Source organism: Tinamus guttatus, unplaced genomic scaffold (assembly GCF_059628265.1).
Source record: "Tinamus guttatus ecotype Peru unplaced genomic scaffold, ASM5962826v1 Tinamus_guttatus_pri_ptg000446l, whole genome shotgun sequence".
NCBI lineage: Eukaryota > Metazoa > Chordata > Aves > Tinamiformes > Tinamidae > Tinamus > Tinamus guttatus.
Window position 1 is genome coordinate 792,982 of NW_028288980.1, and position 25,667 is coordinate 818,648.

At 47.8% G+C, this 25,667-nt stretch overlaps 1 protein-coding gene across 1 annotated transcript; it reads right to left on the bottom strand.

Moving 5' to 3' along the window:
* Positions 1 to 4,199: 4,199 nt before the first annotated feature.
* SMU1 (SMU1 DNA replication regulator and spliceosomal factor) lies at positions 4,200 to 14,876 on the bottom strand. The gene is made up of 12 exons (XM_088532004.1): positions 14,767 to 14,876; positions 14,374 to 14,584; positions 14,142 to 14,294; positions 13,332 to 13,442; positions 12,301 to 12,429; positions 11,545 to 11,664; positions 10,871 to 10,987; positions 10,545 to 10,672; positions 6,971 to 7,097; positions 5,519 to 5,686; positions 5,088 to 5,240; positions 4,200 to 4,436 (listed from the first exon to the last, which is right to left on the bottom strand). Exons 1-12 carry the CDS (start codon positions 14,790 to 14,792, stop codon positions 4,338 to 4,340), a joined length of 1,542 nt encoding a protein of 513 aa, XP_088388130.1. The 5' UTR covers positions 14,793 to 14,876; the 3' UTR covers positions 4,200 to 4,337.
* Positions 14,877 to 25,667: the final 10,791 nt, after the last annotated feature.

Genomic DNA, 25,667 nt, shown 5'->3' on the forward strand with positions numbered 1-25,667 from the left:
AACAGCTGAAGGTGGAAGGGACCTTTAAAGATCGTCTAGTCCAACCCCCCTCCTCAAGCAAGGTCACCCAAAGCAAGCTGAGCATGACCATGTCTAGTTGGCTTCTGAGTATCCCCAAGGAAGGAACTCAGCAACCAACCTCTCTGGGCAACCTCTTCCAGTGCTGTCACCCTTGCAGTCAAAAAGGTTTCTCCTTAGAATCAACCAGAACTTCCTGTGTTTCAGTTTGTACCCAGTGCCTCTCATCTTGGCACTTGCCCCTGCGCTGAAGAGTCTGGCCCAACCCTCTCTTTAGTTACTTACCACATTGATAAGGCTCCCCCACTCCCTGTCTTGTCTATGCTTATCAGTCCCAGCTCCCATCTTTTCCCTGTAGGCGAGACACTCCAGTCCCTTAGTCACCTTTGTGGCCCTTTGCCGGACTCACTCCCACAGCTCCATCTATCTCTTGCAGTGAGGAGCCCAGCACTGGACACAGTTCTCCAGTTGTGGCCTCCTATCGCCTCACACACATCTCAGTGGATCTTGGGACACCACTGGCCCTCTGCTCTAAGAAATGCTCCTCCCAGCTTCCTATCATGAGGAAACTCTCTGGGGGTTCACTCTGCCCCTATATCCACATCACTGATGAATAACTGACCAGGATCAGAGCCAGTATTGACCTCATTCCAGACCTCCAGCTCCGCTTTGTGGCACTGAGCGCTGCCGTTCAGCCAGTTCCCATCCACCTCACAGGCTGCTCATCTCACCCTGCTTCATCAACTTGCTTAGGAGGATGTTTGTTATAGGAGACAGTGCCCTACACTGACCCACATGGCTGTCCCCTCATAAAAGGCTACCAAACTGACTAAACATGATTCCCCCTTTCATGTTCTTGCCATTCATGGGCTTGGAAATGGCGTCTAGGATGAGGTGCTCCATCACCACTCCAAGGAGGGAGGTGAGGCTGAGGAGCCTCCTTCCTGCCCTTTGAAGACTGCCATGACATTTGCTTTCTCCCTTGCCTCAGGAAGATCATGACCTTCCACAGATGGTTGCAAGTGGCCTTACATGAGCCAGCTCCCATTGCTCACTGGCACCTATGGACTTGTCTGTGTTCAGTTTGCTTTGTGGAACACCCTAACTGATCCCTGAAACAGAACATCCCCACGGACGGAAATCATCCATTCTCAAGCCTTTCTGCCTGTTCTCCACAGCCTCGGATTCCTGATGGCTGGTCTGGTCTTACCCTAAAAGTGAAGAATTCAGCCTTCCCTGTGTCTTTGGTAAGCAGTGCTGCAGCCTCGGGTAACAGCAGGCCCGTGTTGCCTCTGCTCTTTCTTCCTTTTGTTAAGGAGACATTTCTAGGGGCCAGCAAATAAAAACACTCATTACATGTTAATCACAGAAAGCTTCTGCTGAGCAGTTATGCCATAACCATCTTAGCTATCTTTATAGGTAGTACTACTGGAACCAGAACACGTGTAGCTGATTTTTCAGCACCTCCTTCCCTGCAAGTCACTGCTAACAGATTCTGTCCATTCTGCTTGCAGGCCAAACCTATGTTCATATTTCTATTACTACTACTGGCTGATTCCTGACTTCCATAAAACACTCCTTTCTTACCTCATGAGAGTTCAGCTGCTTTAAAAAATAATTGCAGCTATTTTCCTTCCCAGGAGGAGTTTCCACAGAAGAGATCCAGTCTTCAGCTGATCTCTCTAACTCTTCTTACAGATCAAGAGTTGATTTAACAGGTCAACATGTCTGAACATTCTTCACAGATGGCAAGCAGGATTTAGCACCAGAGCAGGCCTACACATGATATCTTCTTGGACAAAATAATTGCCCATGAAAAAATAAAAATAAAATAGAAAACAAGTTCTGCCCCCACTTATAACACTAGGCAGGAAACAAAGGTTACTCATATTTTGTGGAGATGGCAGCAACTCTTCTACATTCTGCAAGTTCAGACAGATGCTGCTTCTTTAGAGATAGGCTAAAATTCAGCAATCCCCATTGTGGGTAGAGGGGAATTAAATCACTATGTAACATGTGGACCAACCTACAACACCTTCATTACATATTGCTCTACAGACACAGAATTTTGCAGACCTATATGGGTTAAAGAACTAGCTAGAAGAGAAATGATCCACCAATAAAGCAAGGCCAATATGCAAGCATTGAACAGTATTTTCTTTAATGCTAATTACAGCATTAAATATAGATATTCAAATCTTACAGATAAAACAACATGACACCTAGTATATTTTCCAGAGGCAAAATCTCTTCCTAAACTATGTTACAAAAATTTAGACCATTAAGAGTATCATTGTAATTGTGTCAAGTACCAGCTATTTTTTTTTTTTTTTTTACCAACTGTGGTTGCATTTGAGGAGGTAAAAATCTTTCCACCACATTAGTACATTTCCCTTTTCTATCTCTTGAGTACTTAAGGCAAGACAGACTCCAAAACAGGTAAAAAGGTAAAACATGCCACATTTTTAAGATTGAAATAAATTTTCTAGATTTAAGTACTGAGAATTTTGACAGACTGTTCTATCTGCTATAACTAATTTTGTTTTAAGGAGCAATATGAAGATCTTATTTACACTGAGAAATGCGGAGCTCCATGTAATCTGAAGCAGAAGTGAGCCACACGTTAGATAATACTGAAAATATTTTGTCAAGATCCTCTCCTATATGGAAAGCAGAAACTGCCAACAAAGCATGTGAATTATTTCTGACAAATCAGCATATTTTCCATGTAGAAGAAATAATCAGTTTTTGCTATCTAAAAAATAACTTTATTGCCATACCTCAGGAAATAAAATAAAAAACAACTGAAGAACTAAAACATCACAGCTTAAGCAGAACTAAAAACTACAGCCATAGTAAACAAGGAATACTATGTAAGAATTTATGCCAAAAAAAAAATTCTGCATTTCCTTAGACATGAACAGAGACCAAATATGCATACAGGTCAATGCTGAAAGATGTTAATGACGGGCATTAGGACCAATTCCATCAGCTGATATGGAATGGTTATTTAAACGGAAATTTATTAACTCACAAAGAAACTATCACTGTGTGAAAGATTACTGTTGCAGGAAAGCATTCTGCAAGAAATGAGGACAGAAAACAGCACGCAGGATTCAAATCCGCATGCATCTATCTGATCTTCACAGGCAAAATGTCGGTTTCAACTGCATCCTGGAAAAAACCATGGATGGATTTTAGAAGGTGCACAATTTTGGTGCACAATTGCTGCACAATTTTCCCTGATAGCCAGGATTGGGATCTCAGACAGAACCATCACCTTCAGCACCAAGGTAAAAGCTTCTTTTATCATAGTACGGGAGCTAAGTATCACTTAGTGTTTCCCTTATTTATAGCCATGGGTATGTGCAACTAAAACCACTTTACAAACATTATTTAAAGCTCTGCTGTCAAGTTCTTTAGGGAGAAGAAGGGATGAGGACAAACTTAAATATCAAGTACAAATGCAAGTGCCTCATCTCAGCACTGGGAACTATGTTAAAATAGGCCTTGCACATTCTAAAATGTTGCTCCTTTGAGGCCAGGTTTTGTCATAAAGCTGTGGCATAAATATACTGTGGAGACATAAATATACCGTGCATTCAGAGGAGGAGGGCTCAGATAATTCTTTTATCACATGGAAGAAAAATTAAAAGAAAAAAAAATTACAGCTCCCGCCACATCAGGCGGATTTTGAGAAGGAAGTGCTGGGTGATGGGAAAGAGGGTGAGGAATGGTTCTACTCAGAGAAAGCTGTATGACACTGCTTGATACGTGTCAGAAGAAGTAAGCAAAAATGACACACAGCAAAACACGCTGGACTAGCCTTAAAGCTTTCCTGCCTTAAAGCTAGTAACAAGTAGGTTCACTTACATCCCCTTCATTTTAGGGAAGGGACAGACTTCTTACTCCACATCATTCACCCAAAAAAAAAAAAAAAAAAAAAAAAAAACAGCATTCTAGGAAATCAGGGGCCACTTATAAATATGTATTGGTCTAGCTCAATCACTTAATAAACAATGTAAGACCTTCCGGAGTACAGACTACATGAGACTACATGAGACAGATTACAGGAGACATTCCCACAGAAGTTGTTTCAGCTACTCAGCTACAAGTATTTGAAATCAATCGCTGGTGTATGTAGCACCAACCTTACTAGTTTTACACCAAGAATTAAAAAAAAAAAAAAAAAATGTTTTCTGGAAACCTGAACTGAAAATTGAGCAAGTATCAAGCTCAGTGGATTTAGACCTCGTAGAAGCACGAACATCAATACCCTGCATACAACAGGCACGCATCACAGCTCACTGAAATGCAAGCTATGGCTTCCAGAGCTTGAGGAGCCCGTCCTCGCTGTAGGTGGCAATGAGGTTCTGGTGGGGGTGATGAGCAATGCCGATGACGTCTTTCTCGTGGACCTAGGGAAGAAGCAGAAAGAAGCACCAGGAGATGCCCCTCTCGGCAGCAATGCAAACCAAGTCATCTTTCCAAACAAAACCCAGATCTCTTCAAACAGGAGGAGAATGAACAAGAAAACAGAACTAAGGTTTAACATGCCTTATGCACACAACAAAGGCAGGGGAAGACAATGCCTCAGTATTAAGCTCTAGTTCCCCTTGCAATTGCTAGTCATGGGGGAGGGTGTGTAATGACCACCTACACTGACTGAAATGCACTACATCTAAGGGTTGCCTATCAAGCTCAGTCATTCCACTGGTTATCTCTCTTCAGTTTATTTAATCCAAGGCAAACTGAGAAGAGCCTGGATATGAGTTTCCATCAGCTGGAACACAGGTTAGCATCTGCTCTAGATCAACTAAATTCACCAGTTTTGAGCATATTCACTCAGTGGTCTTGATGGGTAAATGTTCTCTCAACTTATAAACTTCTTAATTTTAAAAGAAAAACCCATCCCATTCCACAGTTCAGGAACCTGTTTGTAAAATGGCTGCTTGAGATGACAGATGCATGAGCACAGAGCTTCTCCTCACAGGCTCTGCAAACACCACCACCACTTTGGTTGAGCCCGTATTTCTTTGGAGGCAGAAAAGCTCCAGCTAAGGACTTACTGTCAGAGTTCTCTCCAGCTTGCCAGTCACTGTGCTAAAGCAATAGAGCACAAAATCTTCACCAACACAGTAGATCCATTCACCACGGGGAGACAGGGCACAGCAGACAAAGTCACCACCTTCCCTCTTACCAGAGCTGAAGCTTCTCACAATCTGTAAAGACACCCCCACAGAAATAACTTTGCAGCCTATCAGTACTATGCTCAAGGTAAAAAAATGCAGATAGTACAAGGTCTGTTTAGAAATATCTCTCTATATCTGTAACTATATACGATAGCTCAAACTGTCTGAAAAAGCTGAGAATTTAGTGGTTTGCCATGAAAGTAAAACAGAGATATAGGACTTAACCCAAAATTAAGTTATGCCAGAAGTCTGGCATTCTTAAAAATGACCAAGGGATAAATCTGAAAGTTACTTGAAAGGCAACATACTTGTCCCTGCATATTCATAATGACAACTGTATTTGATCTGTTGCAAACGACGAAGTGTTCGGGGTTTTTAGGCAGCAGAATGACACTGTTCACAGTAATGTCTGTCCCAGCAGTGCTGCCAAGGGATTTGAAGGTGTTTGAGCACTCCGTTGTCTTCACATTCCAAATCTAGCACAAAAAATAAACACGAAAATAATCAGGATTAGAGAAATGGACCGTTTTTCAAGATGAGTGAAGATGCAGGATTAAGTTTTATTTAAGGCTCTAGAAGAGATATATGAATTCTAAATAGGGTAGTTAGAAACAGCGTTTAAAAACATAAAATTATCCCTCTTATTTTGAAGTATACATACCATGAATAATTTCGCTTATGATTAAATCAAATTTGAATTTCTATCACCACAAAGGCAGTCTGGATTGTTTTCACCAAGTCCCTGTTGCTAGGGATAAGTCCAGATTTGCCTTCTGATTTTAGGTAGCATCTGTAAATACCTATGTGGTCATCGCACATGCAGCCTACCCAAATTTAAATGAAAATCTGGTGAAAAAGTAAAGGCCTTACTCATACGAAAAGGAAAGATGTCCAAGCTTAAACCCATTTCAGGCACTAGAGCTGCGGGAGGCTGTTCCAGCAACTCTGAAACAGGAAATGGAACTGCTTGTCTGGTATTTAAAATAAAAGTATAACTAAACATCTGCAGAAGGTTTTTACATATTTCATTCCAGTGCCATCAAAATGATAGATACCATCTTCTTATACTATCCTCACAATCAGTGGCAGCCCAAAGAACAGTGCAAGCATGAAGTCATACAGTTTGAAGGTAGCAAGATCCGCTGCTTTCTCATTTACCTCACCCACAAATTGGGTATATTTACTCACCCCTCATACACTATATCAATGTTGTGCTTAATATGTCTACTTCTACATTCATCTATTTAGTCAGTAGTAGTCAGGTTAGTCAGTAAATTCTTATTCTATACTCAGTAGATCTATTTTTTTGGCTGAGATTATAAAGAGAAACCATCAGTTTCATTTTGAGTTTTATTAACGTTGGATTGCCCGTTTATACGGCTAGGGCCTCCTAAGCAGCAAGAACAGACAGGCAACAGTGAGTACAAGAACAACTAAACAAACAAGAAACCCTAATAATTCAGACAAGGCAGCCACTACCTTCTAGGAAAAGGGTCAATTCTACAGAACTGACAGAGGAACAGGCTGGTATTGCTCCTTTTCCTTTTCCACAGCACAAGCAGACTGTGCAGGACTGCTGAAGGAAACCTCACCAGTTCTCATTTAAATCATTCTACATGATTTATGAATATTATGAGATGAGATATTCCGAAGACAACTCCAAGAAATAGTTCTCCAAGTATTGCTATATATGTAACAAACCTTCTAGAACACACAAACACTTTACACACATTATTTACAAAGAGTAGATGCTGTGTTACCTTCACGGTGCCATCAGAGGATGCGCTTATAATATAGTGGCCATCCTGGGTAAAAGTAGCTTCATTGACAAAGGAGGAATGACCACGGAATTCCTTTAAAGTTTTGCCAGACTTTAAGCCATGAATCCTGTAACACAATTGAGGTCACAAGCGAGCAAGGAATGCATGTAGTGTGAACCACCCTGTGGTACACCCAGGTGTACCTGTATTTGAAGGCTGAGTTAAGTTTGAGAACAGGGGCAAGAATATTATATGCTAGAAATTGGTAAAACAGAGTTATTACAAGCCCTCTTTCAAAGACAACATGCATTTCTGTGAAAGGCTTAGAGAAACACCAACACATCACCTTAAAGGACAAGCAATCCATTCTGTACATATTATAAGACAGAATTACAAAAAGGGAAATCATGAAAATGTCAGAGGAAAAAAAATAATGAAAAGAAGGAGGAGGTCTGGCTTGGAGGAGGTCTGAGACTTCCTGGAGATTTCTACTTCAATAAGTGCCCAGTTCCCCAAAGCACAGCTAATATTTAAGTGAGGTTATCATACTCAGGGCTTTGTTGACCGGGTTCAGAACATGCACAGATAAAGATTTTCCCTGGGCACCTGTGTCAAGACTGTGATACCCTCATTATGAAAAATTCTCTGCTTGCACAAAACCAGATTTTTTCTTCTTTTATATTTTTTTTAATTCCCATTGCCTCCCATCCTTTTGCTGTATGCTTCTTAATTTATTTCAGTCTTAGCTTGCAGTATTTACTGGACACAAGACACAGTTTCCAAAGCGAGGTCTGAAGCCTTGAAAATGACATACCAGAATTCCTCCCTCTATTTGTAGCCTTGATTCAACCAGCCAACCTTCATAATCTCAATGAAAGTTTTTGTTACTGCAATCTAAACACACTAACATCTCCAAATAAAGTGTTTGTGTAATGTAGTCACTGCATAGTTGCTCCCAGATTCAGATACTATCTTCATTTTCATCTAAAGCAGTAAGGTAAGTACCACTGAGTTTTATAGCTAGAGGCTCCTGAATAGTATTTCATAACCACTTTCATTTAAACCTGAAACATACACCATTACTGGGATCCATCTGCTTTGCTGCACAAGCTCCATGTCCTGCAACTTCATGTTGTTTTCATGTTCATGAAACACACGGACAAGCCGAAGCAGTGACTAAGACAGCCAGAAAGCTACCATGAGCCCACACGAATGCATGAACAAAAGCTGAGGGGGGAAAGGCATGTCCAGCCCAGGAAAGAGAGCTGAGGTGGGTCAAACTGCTTCCGTCCTATCAGTAAAACCAAAAATTTAAATGGTGGTGGTATTATAAATCAGAATAAGCCTAAATAAAAAGAATTTGTAAACTAAAACTAATCCGAGTGGCTTTTAGCTGTGACAAAGTGCTTGTGTAGCAACAACAGAAGAGCTTTGCTGCAATTCAGAACCCAGCAGTGACCAGTTCTGCTTGGGAACAAGAACAGTGCAGAAGATGCCAAAGAGGTTTGGGGTCAGAATTACTACACGAGTGTTGAGAAAGGCCCTCCAGATGCCAAGAGCTCTAAGAGCCCTAGATCAGTTGCTGGTCATCTGCTACCTTGCATTAATACCGAGTTATGCCATTTCAGTGTCTAATTCTAGCTAGATAAATATTTTTTTAAAATGACAATGAACTTTCATTCTTGCTTTCCCTCACTCCATAAGGATCTCCGAAAAGGACAGGTAAGCTTGCCAAAATTTTGATTTCTCACTAGTCATCTGAAAAAAATGTAACAATTTAACACCAGCACCCAACATGGGCTTAAAGAGCAGATAGCCAGACTCTTCTCAGAAGTGAGCAGTAAAACAACATAGACCACTCTATATGTCCAAGCAAGAACTTCCCTACAAGCTCTATGACAAGGGGACACAGAGATGTGGTAGAGTCTCCACCTGTAAGGATTTTAAAAACTGAGATGGACTAGGCCCTGAATGAGCCAAGAGCTTTGCTGTGTTTCGAGAAGCATATTGGGCTAGACATCCCCAGAGGTCCCTCATGAACTACATTATTTAATAAGTGCATGTCAGGTTTGCCTTAAAGAAGGTCTCATAGTAACCTTTATGGAGAACAGATACAGCCTCACTTACCTTTGTGCCTGTCCCACACCAATCCATTCACCATGAAGTGCATTTGTGATACTGTACCAACTGATTATTTGCACCTCAGCTAACTAGCCTGCATTCCAGAGGAACTCTGAAGGACCTAGAAATCATCACTCCTCCTTTCCAGATTCTCAAGACACCAGCTTGTGAGCCTTTCATATCAGGAGTTTGGCTGCCCCAGATGACTGCCACAGCCATTGGGAAATTGAACTGTAAAGACTAAGTTTAAAGAAAATCATAACCCAGCACAGTACTGGTGCTGCCTAGGAGGACTGCATGAGGAAGGAAGCATCGTTGCCTGCATGAAGGCTTCAGAGATCTTATACCCGAAAACAGAGCTGTGGGGGCAGCCTACAGGAAAGTGGATTATATGTTGTAGTTTTAAGAAATGTGATTCTTTCTGTCTCTTTCTAATCATTGGAAGAAAATATAACCTGACATGACAGTTGTATAAGCAGCATAGCCACATCCCTTTCATGTAACAGCAATTCCAAAACAATGGTATATGGAGACCACAGGAAAAAAACATATGGAAGGGACTTCAGAAGCCTCAAAGCAAGACTTTCAAGTAGGATAATTTCACTCAGTCTTGTCAATTTAGTTCTGAATTTCCTCAAGTACATCACTAGTATGAAATCTATTTTGGAGAGACACTTAAGACAAAAATAAACATCCTAAAGCAAGGAGAGGGCTATGGAGGCTCTTCCAGATACAGATTGAAATTGTTGCCCTTGCAGCTCCCTGGTGTCGTCCTGGGCTGGATTTCTGGCAGTCCATGTTAGACTGCAGGGTAGGATGGGTGCTCATAAAATATTTCCTTTGGGTTCCTCCTCCCTTTGTTCCTATGCTAAAGGCAGGTTCTGTGTACCCCAGAGACACAAGGGAATGGATCTAGGGGCATGGATTTAAGGACAATATGGGCTCAGGGTGCAACGTGGGGCAAGAACCCTTTTACCACTATGGTAGTTACTGTGAGGTATAAAAAGCTAGCAAGTATTGGTGATCAGGCTGTTCAATTTGTCTTAAATAATGGCTACCATCTTGCTATCCCTAGATTGTTTTCTTTCTCTCTATTATAAAAATTACTATTTTTAAATGCACAACTCTTTTTCAAGCTAGGAGGCTTCCAGAAAAAAAAAAAAAGAAACAAGAAACAAACAAACAAAACAAACAAAAACAAACACCCTTGGCCAATTTGAACAAGATGCCACAAATGATGTATTTGGGCCTCAGCCTTGAAATAAAGCAAGTGAAAGGTCAAATGTTCCAGCTGATCCTCTGCTAACCTCAAGAGACTCTCCTGTTAAAATAAAACACAGAAGGATCAAATCTGTCCCAAAACAAAACACATCCAGAAGTCAACCGTCCAATACGAAACCTCACTTCTTATTTCCCTTGCAATATAGTTAACTTCTTCTCCATTTATTCTTACCTGATTGTTTGATCAAAAGAAGCACTAAGAATCTGGCTGCTGTCTTTTGAGAAACTGAGGCAGGTAACACCTTTACTGTGTGCTCGTTCAAATCTTCTCAGACATTGACCACTCTGGATTTTCCACACCTGAAAACAAGGCAGCAAACGACACAGGGATGGTTACTAACTTATGAGAGCACCGACATATAAATATCCAAGCCCATGTGTATCTTAGTTTCTGGATCACACTAAACTTCTTTCCACGTGAGAACACAACGTTACCATGATTGCAAGAGAATCTTTCTGACAACCACCACCTACCCAGTTCCAGAAAAATATTTGTACCTTGATCTTTCCATCCTGTGCTCCAGTTGCTAGCATTTCTGTATCTCTGCTGAAGCACATGCACAACACTGCATCATCCATCATCATAAAGTTATCCTGTGCCTGGTATTTCAGATCCTAAAAAGGAAAACAGAAGATCCACCAGTCACAAGAATGAAGCAGAGTGGATTTTAAGCCAATATGTAACAGCACTAACAGTTTTAATTTCAGCATATGCACTTTAGTGCCCATCCTCAAATAGAATAGGCAGTTTGGTCATTCTGGTCAGACTGCTGCTGCAGATTCTTTAGGCCTTGAATGCTGGAACAGGCAGGCTACAGTACCCTGCACAACATCATGTAGCATTTCTGCAATGGAATCCTAGTGCTCATGGCCAAACACACTCCCCAGGGCCTTACAAAAAGGAAAAAATAAGCAAAATCCAACAACAGGAAAATGTTACTGTCATCATTTTAGAGACAGGAATTAGAGACCCACAAGGGCAAAAAAATATTGCACAGGGAAACCTGTGACAAATCTGATAATTCCAGGCCTATTCTCCTGAATCACCAGGAGACAACCTCTTCAGATTCACTGTCCTAAAGGAATGAAAATGAACATGACATCTTATCTCAAAGAATAAAACCACGTACTCTGGCCAATGAGCTATCTAACTGAAACAATAAGTAACTTACCTTCCTGATCTTTCCAGTAGTGAAATTCCATACTTCAATGAAGCCATCCACAGAGCCAGTGACCAAATACTGGCCATCTGGGGAAAACCGGGCACACTCCACATGTGACTTCTGCCCAAACTGTTTCATAGAAGAATACAAATTAAAGTTTAACAAAACCACAGTTTAAATTCTGCAAGTTGCTTATTCTAGTGATAAAACCAGTATTTTCTAGGTTTCCTCAGTGAAATTTTGAGAGACAGCAGATGCTTGATATTCTGCCTTTTTCAGCAGGAGAAAAAAGATGAGTAACTATGACAACCAAGGATAAAAACTGTTTTCATTAATCAATACAAAAATCCCCAAATCATTTTTTTTTCTACTTCCTTTACCAGTACTAATGAAGTATTTCTGTCAAGTTGCCACTACATGCAACAAGGATTTCACACACACCAATTCATGACTCCTGAAAAGTGGCATCTTCCACGCACATGAGACCTGGCAGAGATACTACAGTGAACTGAAGTTTCTGGCTTCAGGGAACTGCTTGACCTAGATGCAAAACATTCAGAGGAAAACGCTGCCTACTCTGCATTGTAAGCAATGTGAAACCACTACGATGTTACAGCACTATTTTGTTGCTCTTTTGAAATGCGTACGGTAAAATTTTTAATGAAAATACAGATTATGTTATATAGGTTATTACCAAAACTTCAGGGGTTCTCGGAAGAAGGAACAAACAGCAGTAATACATACAAAGAGCAAATGAAATCTCACCTTTATGTGTCTGCTCAGCTGTGTGGGGAACTTTTCTTCCTCCACATCTTTCACGGCTGCTTTGCCTCGGAACAAGTCAATTGTCATACCAGGAGGAAGCAGGCCCTGATGCTGCTGCCACTTCAACGCCTTCGGAAAAGTGGGAATCCCGCAGACAGTTAGGTATCAGTTAACAGAAATCTCCACAAGCATTTTGGTACAAAAGCTAGAATTAAGCAGTATTTTCTTGTACACAGAAAGCGCACACTACAGAGTTTGTGACTTGACTCAACTACAAGTAAGATTTCTTAAGTTATCCTTCCCAAATCTTGACTGGAAACAGAATGGGCAACATTTATTCTCCAATGCTATTTGGGAGTGAAACAGAATGAGAAGAGCAGGTCTAAAATCAGCCTTTGATACTTAGTATATACTATGCACACAGAGTGACAAGTTTGATCTTTCTTTAACTCAAATTACCTGATCATTTGTCCATTTGCTGGTAACTCAAAGCAGCAAAGTTAAAAGGATATGTAAACTTTCTTTGAACACACAGTTCATCTTAACAGAGTCTTGTAAAGCCCCTTGAACAGATTAGCTGACTCGTGTCACAGGACACATTACAAGATAATTTATTCAGCATATATATTAGTTTTAAACCTTAAACCTTAAAATAACAAAGTATAAATTATCGCTTATGCAGAGCATAAGCAAATATGTTCTTAGAAACAGCAGTTACAAGCTTAACATCGTAAAATATCTTTCGCAAGCATTAATATTTGTTTTGAGAATAACTACTCTAAGTCTAAGCAATTCTATGAGAAGAAATCTGCCTTTACAATGATCAGTGTTCCTAAATTGCTATATTCTTGCCACTGGAATAGAACATTGTTTTTTAAATACAATATGTGTAAGTGTGCAGTATTCAAGCTTTATTTCTACAGAACTGTAGAAACAACCAGCTGTTACACAGTGAAATTATCACCTTCATCTACTGAAATTCACACGGCTACTAAAACTTTCTCTTTTTCTCTCCTTTCCTCAAGGATTACCTGGCCCAGCAAAGCCATAAGACGAGATGGAGGCACCACACTGACTTCTCCAGCTAAAGCCTGCGCGATTGCAGCTCTCCGCTTTTCTTTGCTACTTCCATCTGGGTATGCCTAGAAATAAGTTAATTTTTATGAAGTTATTCTGAGATACTTGATAAAGAAAGTTCCATTGCTTTCAGCTGAATCCCCTTCACTTTTTCGCTGAGGCCGTCAACATAGCCCTATTGCTTTTCTCCAGCCCTTTAAACACTTGGGATACGTTTTGGATTAAAAATGTCAGGCCTACATAGAGACACCGTTATTATTGTTATTAACAATATTATTTTAATTAACCTTGTTATTATTAATACTGTTTACATGACAACTGTATTATTGCTAGTATTATACTAACAATAGATGATTGCTAGAGATCCCTTCCAACCTCAGCCAGTCTGCTATTCTTTGATTATATTAAATAAATAAATAAATGAACAGTCTTTGTCACATGAAGGCCAAAAAGCAAGGCAAAGCTGTTGAATGAGGCCAGTATCACCCTGTGGCAAGATTCAGAGGTAAATCCCCAAAATCCTGGGTTCACTAGCCTTAAAAACCCTTGTTCTACCTTGTAACAGACCATTGGATATCACTCCCCAAACACGTCAGAAAACGTGTAAAGCCACCAAAGTTTCCTTGGAATAGCCCACTCCCGAACGTTCCAGTGAATCCCACAGCCTTACAAGGGAGAGGAGAGTCGGATGCTACGGGAAGCCCCTCTGAGCGCCAGGGCTGGTGCCACGTGGCGACAAGGGGTCCCCCCGGGCCCGGCCTCACCTCGCGCGGGTCGAAGTACGAGCGGGCCAGCAGGTTCTCGAGGTGGATGTAGCGCTCGGGCTGCGTCTGCTTCAGCATGATCATGGGGTCGGTCTGGCGCAGCAGGGAGCGGGCAGCACCCAGCTCGCGGAGCTCGATCAGCTCCAGCACCACCTGCAAGGAGAGCCCCGCGGCCCCGTCAGCACCGGGAAGGGCCTCGGCGCTGGCGAGGCCGCACGCAGCCCGCGGGCACCTGCTCGTAGAGGTCGATGAGGGTCTTGTCGGGCAGCTTGAGCGACTGGATGGCCTGCAGCACCGTGTCCCAGTGGCCGCTGTTGATGTCGGCCACGAAGCTCTCGATGCTGTCCACGGTGTTGAGCGACACGGTGGTCTCCTCCTGCAGCGTGGCGAGCGCGCGGTGCAGGCTGTTCTCCTTCAGGTACTGCATGATGAGGCGGATCACGCTGCGGGACAAGGGGCACAGACGCCGAACCGTCACCGCCAGCGCCAACACCGGCCGCCATCAACGGGCGGCCGCCGCGCCCGGCCGAGGCCTTCCGCCGCCCGCCGGCCCCGCTCGCCGCCGCCGCCGCCCGCCTGCCCGCCCACCCCAGGTGCCACGAGGCCCCGCGGCCATCTCACGCACTCGGAGGACTCGATCTCGATCGACATTTTGCCCCGCCGCCACCAGGCCTCACCGCGACGCAGCCGCTTCCGCCCTCACGCGGACGCTACTTCCGGCCGCCGGGCCGCCCCGACAGCCCACGTGACGGCGGCGGCGGCCCCGTCACGTGGTCGGGGAGGGGGGCGGGGGCGCGCGCGGGCCGCGCTGCGTCACAGGGGCCGCGCGCGCGCGATGGCGAGGGGAGGGGGAGCGCGGGAGTGACGTAAGAGGGGGCGGGGCTACGAGTGTGCCTGGTGTCACCTCGGGGCGTGCGAGGGTGGCGGGTGTCACTGCGGGGTGTGCGGGGTGTCTGGTGTCACTGCGGGGCGTGCGGGGGTGACGGGTGTCACTGCGGGGTGTGCGGGGTGTCTGGTGTCACTGCGGGGTGTGCGGGGGTGCCTGGAGTCACTTTGGGGTGTGCGGGGGTAGCAGGTGTCAATACGAGGTGTGCAGGGCTAATTGGTGTCACTGCGGGGTGTGTGGGGGTAGCGAGTGCTGGTTGGGGGTAACTGGTGTTTTTGGGAGGTGTGTGGGGGTAGCGGGTGTCACTGGGAGCCTTGTGGGGCTAACGGGTGTCACTGGGGTGTGTGCAGGGTAATGGGTGTTAGAGGGAGGCGTGCGGGGGTAATTGGTGTCACTGTGGGGTATGCAGGGGTGACTAGTGTCAGTTGGGGGACCTGCGGGGTAACTGGTGTCACTGGGGGACGTGGGAGTAACTGGTGTCACTGTGGGGTGTGTGAGGGTGACTGGTGTCATTGGAGGATGTTTGGGGTAACTGGTGTCGGTTGGAGGACGTGCGGGGGGGTAACTGGTGTCACTGTGGGATGTTCGGGGGTGACTGGTCCTGCTGGGAGATGAAATCCTCTTGGCTGTTTTTCTTTTTTTCTTTTTTTTTTTTTTTCGGTAATTTTGATTGCTAAGCACTGAAATTGGGACGTGACCGAAATTTGGACGTACCCCCGACAGTGCGAGCTCTGCCCTTCAGGTCTGTGATCCAATATTAGTGAATAACTTTGTATAAATCAGTCCTTCCTTAGTTATTATTAGCATGCCTCGACTGCGTTTAGTTACGGCGTGGAAGAACTGCAGTATTCTGCAAAATGAGTAACGTAAATAAATAAATCCGGAAGCCCTGTCCCAGATATGCCCTTGGAGAGCCCTCCAGCGGTGCCCGAGCTCCTGCTGCTCGTGTGTTGCCAGCACCTGCGTGGAGAGTCGGAGCTTGTGGTTTTAGCACCTCTGCAGAAATCATGATCCCATTGCAGAGCACTGCACGAGAGGAGATGCTGCATGGCCAGGGGCCTCGCAGACCTGCGGGGACTTGCGCTGCCCTTTCTCCTCATTGCTAATTAGGAGCTGCAGAAACAGTTTTGGTTTTCTCGCCTCTCTGACCGCAGGGCCGGAAGCGAGTCCTCCTGTTGAAGCACGTCTAAATCAGTCTCGAAATAAGGCGCCTCCCTCTGAGGCCACCCGCTTGGGAGAGACTGTAAGGGGGAAAAAATCTGTGTCATTTCTGTTTCTCGGGTCTTGAGAAATTTTTTCTGAGTCCTGAGAAAGCCCTGCAGAGAGAGACAGCATCTTGAATCTGCCATTTAAGCTGCTCTCGAACCTCTATAAAAACGAGCTCTGCTCCTTATGCTTATCAAGGGCACTCGTCCTCGCTGCTGGTGGTGCAAACTGGGCTGCGGTGGGAGGACTGGGACCTCCAGGGATGTTATCCTCAGTGCTGGGCTCCGAGGAGGGCCCTTGCTGGAATACTGCAAATGTCCCCAGTTCAAGAGGGACACTGAGAAGCTGGAGAGGGGCCGACGACTTGGACTAATCAGACCTTAGGTCTCGGGAGTCTGTTCCCGTTGCCTGGCCTCCCGTTCTGACCCGTCTTCTCTTTGAAGTTCATGGAGAAGAGGGGAAAGGAAATGAGAGCAGAGGCCCTGCTTTTCCCGCAAAATGCCTCATTCCTTATAAAATCATTTGGCAGAAATCTCTTTCAGCTGGAGGAGCTGGATGCCTCACAACATGCCTGCAGCCATTTCTCCTCCTGTCCAGCTCCTCCGCCTGCTCAGCCCCTCTGCAGCAATAAAGCCAGGGAAGTGCAGATGGAAGCATCCCCTGGAGAGGTAATTCCCCCAAAGTGTGTTCTGAGAGGCAAACCAAACGTCCTGGTACGTGCTCTGCTGTCCTGCAGCGTGGGCCGTGCCACGGCGACCCTTGGAGCAGCGCGAGCTTGGTGTGTACGTGCTAGATTGGGCTGTTGGTTTCATGGCAGCTACTTAAATCAGGCTGTGTGCCCCTTTCATAACGATGGTGCTGAGCGAGCAGAGGCAGCTGCTGTGCGTGGAAGGAAACAGAGCAGAGCGAGAAGGATGGAGCTGAAGGGCACGTGGTGATCTTCATCCTGAGGATCCCGGTGTCCAGCAGAGCAGAGACCTCCCCCGTGCAGATCTCTCTGCACCGACTGCCCTCGTCGATGGGCTGTTGCATGCAGAGGGTGGGATGGTGGTAGGGGCTGGGCGAGACACCCCAAGATCCAGTGTTTCCTCCTCTGTCCAGCACCTCCTTGTGAGCCGGGCTCATGCATCGCTGCCAAAGGCGCCCGGCCCGCTTCGGGCTGCAGCCGCTCTCGCTTCCCCTTTGGGGAGGTGAAAGGAAAACACGAGCGCGGTCACAGATTTCCTGCGCCTCGAGCTGGCTGCAGCCACCTGCAGTGCTGGGCCCGGGGGGTTTCACATCCCCTTTGGGGCCAAACCTACCCCGCTGCTGTGCGGTCGAGGCCGAGTCTTGCCCCAAAGCCTCCTCCACAAGCGCATGTCCTCGTTGAGGAATGCAATAGAGCACCCCACGCTTGCAGCGGAGGAGGCCACCTGAAACAGTGTGACATGATGTTTGGGCTGTGTCATCTTCTTATGCAGGTGCTTGGGCCAAGAGGCCACGTTACAGCTTCGTTTCTGAAGCTGGACCTTGCGGCCAGTTACCGTAACTTTAATACATGGCTTTAAGTCGGAATTGCCTCAAGGTTATAAGTGGAGTTAGAAACTAGAATTTGGGGCGAAGGGCTTTTCTTTGGAAACGTGCGCCTTTCACTTCTGCAGACCGCAGGCAGGACGAAACCCCGAGGACTATGAGAAAAGCAACTTCTGTATAACTGGGAACTAATCATGAATAATGACCCTCTCTGGTGACGTTAAACAGAATTAATTCTATTTAACTTGCAGGCTGTGTTGTATTTCTAGGTTGTAATCTTGGGCCGGACTCTGGGGTACTTTTACACGAGGCAAGATTTGATAACATGAAAGGTAACCAGAAAGAAAAAAAAAGTGTTATAAAGCAGTGCTGTTGACTTGGCAGGTGGCAGCCTTTCCTCAGAATTAGCACCGCTAGTCCCTCCCTGGGGATCTTATCACCAAAGCAGCTGTAGCCTGTTCCCTGCCATCCTGGCCAGCCGCAGGATGAGCAGGAGTCCTCTCCTCGGGCAGTTTCTCCCTGATATTCCAAGTAACAGCTATTTCCTTGCCTTGGGAGATGTCTGACCTGGTTTCCGTTCCTCCGGCTTGTGTCCCCTCCCGGGATGTCACTCGGAGGGCGCCGGCGCTGCTGTCCCTTTGGACGAGCTACATCCCCCCGGAGAAGGGGGAGAGGAGCAAGGACCAAAGACACTTGGCTGTCTCTGAGCGATCTGCTGTGTCTGCACAAGACTCCCAGGCCCGGCCAGGAACATCACAACTGTCTGCGTGGATCAGCTTTCACCCGTACCCTGGAAGAGAGGGGTGTTTTGCCAAAACTTGCACTTGAGCAGTATTTTGTTTTGTTTGTTGTGACATAAGAAGCTCTAGGCATTACTTGTTGACTTAACCGGAGAATTATATGTCACAGACCTTGTTTTGCTCTTACTCTGCTGCCCACAGCCCTGCTGCTCTCTCCATCCTTGTGCCTGCACCTCCAAGACCACCATCTGCCTTTTTTTGCTCTTTCTTGTAACAACTGACACTACCAGGACACATTTGTAGTTCTGGGCGGATGCTGGGTCCTCCCCTCGCCTCCCCTTTGCCACCAGTCCTGTTTGTACTTCTCCCATGACAAGTATTAATTGAGATTCCCTATCATGAAGGACAGTTTTCCTGTCCTAAGGTTGCTTAGGAGCCTTATCTAGCTTTAAATTTATCCTTGCTTTGAGCAGAGGTTTGAACCAGACATCTCCAGAGATCCTTTCCCAGCTTTTCATTTTTCCTTTTCCTGTGATTCCATGATTGTTTTAGGTTTGCTCTGCTTTTGTTCCTTTTTTTCCTCTAGAAGGGAGATTTGCCATAACTCAGGTGCTGTCGCAATGGTACAGCGGGATCGTGCAGCCAGGAAGGCAGCCGAGGTTGAGGAGGAACCTCCACAGCTTTCCCCAGTCCCACTGGGGAGCTGCGTTTCAGCCTGGCCTTTCCTGCCCATTGAGATATGCTGTCGTGAGCCTGTGCCAACCACTCCACTCGGTGCTCCAGACATTCATCCTGCAGATACCTTGGGGTTGAGGATACCATGGGGTTCAGGACAACCATGGGGTTAAAGGCCAAGACTAAGCTACTTGCATCCAGTGCTGATACTTCTCAGTTGTAGGCTGTCTTTGGACGCACAAGAGCAAATCCTGGGAAAACAATTATGGTAACCATTTTGCAAACAAATTTGTTGGTTTTCATAACTCCCCAACAGCGTCGCATCTCGGAACAAACCCAAAGCTGCTGAGGGAAGTGCTGGGCCGAGCAGCTTCCTTGCTGGACGGCACTTGGTGGTGACTGTAGACGCGAACTTGAGCAGGGTCAAGGAGTCCTTCTCAGGGCACACTGCCTTTGGGGCTGGATGAGGAGGACAAGGCCAGCCTCATGGAGGGGTGTTGGGACCCTGCTCACCAGCAAGGTGAGGTGCAGCAGGGTTATGGAGCGGTCCTCATCCTCAGCGCGTTTCCTCTCACTAATTTCACCACAGTGGCTGCCGGCGTTTTAAGGCCTGTGCCATGTAATATCAGCCGAGACGGAGGAACGAGAAACATGGGAGCAGCCTCCACCCTGAGCTGCTGGTGCTGGGGCAGCCTGATAAATATTAGCAGAAGTCAGTTATTTCCTGCAAAGGAGGGTTGTTACTGCTCTGCCCTTATTTTGTATCGTAGTCCTAGCAATGCTGTAGCTCTGACAGCAGGGGTTAGAAATCAGATTTGTTAAAACATTGCAATGTCATTATGTCTAGTACTTTTTCAGAGTTTCCTGGATGTTACTTGAAACAGGATAATCACTTACTCATGTGCAACAAAAGACCACATGGAAGCTGCTCACAAAAGAAGCCTCAGCTCTTGTAAACAAATGAGCTCCTCTCTGTTTTAATTTTCCAACCAAAATTCCATGAACAAATTAATTAAACATCTCCCTTTGTTCTGGCTTTCGTGTTTGCTCTTGGATACAAGCGGCCACAGTGGGGGGATGGAAGCTACGGGACTTTGCTCCTAGAATAGGGACGCTTGTCTGCATTTGTTTCTGTAGGTATCTGTTTCTAGTCCAAAAATATCAGAATAAAGAATATTTTTGCTCTTTGGTCTCATTTGTGCAGTGCATTCACATTACCAAAGATGGAATACTTTGGAGAAGATACAAGAGGAGGATTTCAACTTAATCAGGTCCAGGCACAAGTTTTGGACCCATAGCTAAAGCAGCCGAGCATCAGCAACATCTGTCTCCTTTCTGCGCTCAGATCCAAGAGGAGTGAAGAGCTATCCAGACATTTTTATGACAAAAAAAAAAAAAAAAAAAAAAAGCTATTCAAGAAGGACCTTGCCTTTTCTCATCTTTATTTTTCCTCCTCCCAGAGACAGAGCAGTAACCTTTATTAACACTAAGTCTGAGAAACGTGCCTATGCTCAGACAAGAACACAGAAGGGAGTTTGTTCCTGTGGGGTTTTCCTTCGGGCAGGAATGTGTAATCAGTGTGTGCAATGGATTACGCCCATCATCGCCGTTGGTTGGGACAGCTCCGGGAGCGAGGATCTGGGTCGCGTCAGGATTCCCAGAAATGAGAGCAGGAAGCCGCCCGCGTCCCGCCAAGCTCCTGCAACGAGCTCTTTGGAGGGGAGCCTGCAGAGAAAGTGGGTCATGAAGGTGGGGAGCAGCCCATGAGCCAAGGTGCAGCCTTGGCCATTGACCACCCACCTCTTGGTGGCCACCTCACCTCTGAGCTGAGGTCCCAAAGCTGGGGGACCCTCTGGATCCTGCTGTTGCAACCGCTTTTCTCGCTGTGAAACGTTGCACCATCCGGGCTCACCTGGTTCGGGAGCAGGGGGTTCTCACCTGGACACTTTGCAAGCCGGGTCCTGGGGTGACAGTAGGGAATGGCTGATGCTCCACGGGACTTGTGCTGTTCCGTGGGACTGTGACCATCTGCTGGCTCAGATCCGCAGTGCTTACGAAATCAGAGAAAAGCTGAAACCAGAAGGGAGCTCTGAGGGCCTCTAATCCAGCCACGTGTCCAAGCAGACTAACTCCAAACCTGCATCGGGCTGCTCTGGGTCTTATCCGGCTGCCTTTGGAATATCCCCGAGAGCAGAGATCCCCCTGCTCTCCCTGGGCACGTGTGGGCTGGTGTGACCCGAACTCGTGACGTGCTCGGCGGGTAGATGCGAATGGGGGAGCAGCAAACAGAGTCCGTCCCATGGTCTGCTGTGGGGCTGGAGGGCACAATGTGCCCAGGACAGGGAGCGGGGCCTGCGGAGGTGTCTGACCACGCAGGACCTCTGATCAAAAACCTGCGGCACCAAGGAGGAGCAGGGCGGACAACTTCCCAGGTGCTCCGGGTGGGCAACAGGAAAACTGCCTCCCTGGCGCTCCTGTGTGCCTGGCTCTCTGGACAAGCGGCCGCTGCCGCCCTGCTCTGCTGGGTGCCGAGGGGCCGTGAGGGAGGAATCTCTCAGCAAAGGGGTGTTTCTCAGCACCCCTCGCTGGCAGCGGTGCCAGGAAGAAGCTTTCCCTGCCTCATCAGCTGCTGGCAGCGCATCCAAGCAGGACGTTAAGCGACATGGTTTGATCCAAGGCTGATTTTTGCTTTTTTTTTGTTTTCTTTTTGTTTTCCCAAGGTCGGCAGCGGCGTGGCGCGCAGCGCCGCGCACGGCGGCGTTTCCAGCGGTGACGAGCGCCGTTTCCACAGCAGCGTGAGTCAGCGTCTCCGCGCCGCCGTGCCCGGCAGCGCCCGGGGCTCGGCGCAGGGTACGTATGGTGCACGGATAGGCAGTGACGTGCGGGTGTCGGGAAGGTCGGAGGCGCTCTGGGAACGGGAAATGCGGCCAAGAAAGCATCGAGTCAGCTTTCCTGCCAGCTCCGTCCCGGCATCCCTTGTGCAGAATGGCAAGAAATGATGCCTGCAAAAGCGTCACATGAAACTGAAGGGCATAGACTACATTTAGTGTTAAGCTCTCCTCTGAGCACCCTGCAGGCATATCTGCAACATCTGCTTATCTTCTTGCCATGCACTGCCTGCCCCTGTGTGAGCATGCGAGTTGCTGTGCCTGGGCACGCGCTGGGTCAAAGCACGAGGCAAGGGCACCGTGCAGCCATCACCATGGCCCTCCCCATGGCGTAGAAGCAGGGCCTCTCTTTGACTCAAAAGCAGTAGTGAGGGCTGTGGGGGAGCAGTGAGCACCCCTGTGTGCACTCCATGCACAGCCCCAGCCCTGCACCCGCAGCAGCAGAGGATGCCGACTGCCCTCTGCTTTCTGCAGCAGTCAGAGGGCACAGCGCTCGCTGGTGCTCATGTACCTTGTGTTGACATAGTGCAACCCAGCGCCGACGTGCGAGCAGCCCCACGCAGGGACAGAGCGCGCGGGTCAGCAGAAGGCCTGGCCAGAAGCTCCTCGTCATGGACCACCAGCTCAGCGTGCAGGGAGCACCGCGGGCAGCCCCAGGGCCATGCAGGGTCTGATCCTCACGTGGATCCGTCTTCCTCCACCAGCAGCAAGCGCAGACGCCCTTCCTGCTGCTGGCCAACGCGTAGGCACCTTCAAGTCACTGGCTCCTGGCCCCACCTGGGCAATAAACAAAGCTGGCAGGATACGGGGAAGTGCCTGGGTGTTTGTTCAATGCTCTCTTTTGAGAGCTGTGTAAACATCAGCGTGCTCAGAGCAGGCTGTGTTTGAAACATGATGCTCCTCTGGGAAAGGTCACACATTTCCTAGGTGCATCGCAGCATTACCGGCAGGAACCAGCCCAAATAAAGGGCAACGTGTGAAAAACCTGCCCCTCCACGTCATTGCTGTCCCCGTGTCCCACTGCCACAGCCGGCAGCTCCGACGTGACTCACGCGTTTTGGCCAGGCTGCCCGGCGCTGGGAGGAGACTCCGGGGCTGGCAGGCCCTCTCCTGCAAGGCGTGAGTCAGCACCGCTCGCTTCCCAGGGAATGTCACCCCCGGATTAGTGGTTTTCCTCATCCTGCTCACGCCCGACGTCCCAACCCGGCTGCTCTGTGCGCCGCATTCCCACAGCCAGCGAGCCCTGTCCTGGGCCGAGGCAGGTCCCCTCCGTAGCACCACGAATGTGCCATCTGCCTCACCATGCACCTGTGAAAAACTGTGCTTGCAGTGAGGGGTTTCTAATGTGTTTATTGCCTGAGAAATGTCACAGCTCAGGATTTCTCTGCCATAGCGTTTCCGTACTGAGCAGGATGTTGCTTCCCTAATACATGCTGAGGCGGAGGTCTGGCCCTTCGGAGTGCGAGTTTTGCCCTCCGTGGTTGCCCACATTTCACAGCAAACCTCCTTTTCTGCCCTGCAGCCCAGTGCAAGGCCGCGTCTGCCGGCTCTTCATGTGCAAGAAGCTTGGAGCAGCCCTGGAGCGGACGTGGTTGTCCTCGGTTCTGCTGGTGCTGCAGAGCTCGGTCCAACACGGACCACGAGGTGAGCATGGGTGTGATTGGGGCTTCCTTGCCCTGAATCCCTGCTCCTGGGGGCTCTGCTTCCCGTCTCCTCGAGTTCTTCTGGCGGGATCAGCCTGCCGTTCGAAGCCCTTTGCCCCTGTGGTCCTCCCTGATGGATGAGGTGCCTACGTGACCCAAGAAGCCCCCGCTGGAAGCAGCGCGGCAGAATTCCCGGGGCCTGGCGGGCGCATGTCCAGGCTGCTGCAGCGCACGGATGTCTGCGCTGCGGCTGCCAGCCCGGGGCATGCGCCCAACGTGAGCGTGCCATGATGCAGAGCTGCATCTCGTGCAGCTTTCCGAGGTGTTGCACGTGCTGTGGCGGAGCCCTGTCCATGCACAGGCAGGTTCTGGCATCTCCTGCTCACGGAAGAGGTCTGCTCTCCACTCTGGCAATCTGCTGCCGGTATCAGCCCAAGAAAGAGAGCGCGGCCGCCAAGTTCTGTTCTCTTATCCCTCCATCCAGTCTTCTCTGGGCCAGCCTGCTCCTTGCATTCTTGATTTGTAGCCATCTCCCAAGCAGAACATGATGCTACATAAGCTATCTTGGTGTGAGAGACGTGCAGACACACATCAGCCTCCCCACTTGCTTCGTGCTTTTTTTGGGCTCGTTCTTGAGCCCAAAGACTGGTCTCCCCCTGAGGTCGTTCAAACACCATCTGAATCCTTAACTTCAGAACTCACAGGCTCCTCATGGATTGCACCGCATCCTGCAACAATATATAGGCCCAGGAAGCTATAATGAGAGGTATAGCATGGTGATCCTAGAGAACAGCCACACTGAAGTGATCCCCAATGCTGAGCAGCATCTCTTCTGGGGAAGTCATTCCTGCTGGGGATGTGCTTTTTCCCCCCTTTTCCCCAGAAAGCCTGCCCAGTGCTGTATGCTAATCCCTAGGATTTGGGGTGTTGGGCATGGGGGCTGCTTGGACGTGTCGGTGCTGCTGTGCACCCAAGTGCTGGGTGGCTGAGGTGATGGATGGTGGGTGATGGACCAAGCGTTGCCTGCTCTGTTACCTGCATGCGGAGGAATACGGGCAGTTTGGCACACGGGACCAGGACAAGCGCAACACTTTCCCACAGATTTCGAGCCTGTCCAAGAGGGGAATTTCCAAAACTCGTGGTGCTTTCTGAGGAATGCAGGGGGAAAACAACCGCAACAGAGATAGGGACAACTTCAGGCAATTTGACAGCTGCACCCTGGCTCTTTTAGGATGCTGTGCACTGTATCCCCACTCCATTGCCCCCAGGAGCATCAGCCCAAGCTCTAGCGATGGAGGTGTGAGGCCGTCTCTGCTTCCTCTCTGCCTGGCCTCCCAGCACGCCTCTGGAAGACCATTTAAGTTCCCTCATAAATGAACTGCTGGAAAACTTCCTTGTTGGGGGGCATCAGTTTTTTCCTCCTCCACCATTTTCTGGAGCAGAGAAAATAAAGAAAACAACAGTTCTTGGTTTGGAGCACAGGAAAAGGAATCAGCTTGCTAGAAACAGATGTCTTTATCCACTTCTGATCCCACAGTGAGTCTTTCCCACCTGATGCTGGCAGATGGGCTGCCCCGTTGGATACGCGTGTTTCTGTGTCCCCCTTGCAGCACAGACAGCAGCCGTGCTCCTTTGCCACCGCGGCAATGCACAGGAGCCAGCACTCCGTGTTCGTGATGCTGTGTCCCACCTACACACATCCGCGGGCTGCGTTAGCCCCGCTGGCCGCAGCACAAACAGCCCACGGTGCTGCCCGTGGGCACGCTGCAGCCGCCGCGGGACAACTGCTCCCTCAGGCAGAGCTCGCATCTGGCAACACCGGCCTCCAGGTGCATTTCCATCGTTTCATCAGGTATGGTTTATTCAGCAGTGCAGTGGTTTATTCAGATTCAGAGCCCCCTGTAGCAGGGAGCTATTCCGTGCGAAGGCACCATGTTCCTGCCATCTGCAGAATGCAGGGTGGTTTCGTAACAGCT

Excerpts from the sequence above, each read along its gene's own strand:
- SMU1 (XM_088532004.1), bottom strand. The coding sequence starts at position 14,792 with ATGTCGATCGAGATCGAGTCCTCCGA. Across the intron at positions 10,988-11,544 it reads CTACTGGAAAGATCAGGAAG|GATCTGAAATACCAGGCACA; the intron begins GTAAGTTACTTA and ends TTTCCTTTTTAG. Across the intron at positions 4,437-5,087 it reads AGCTGGAGAGAACTCTGACA|GTCCACGAGAAAGACGTCAT; the intron begins GTAAGTCCTTAG and ends CTTCTTCCCTAG.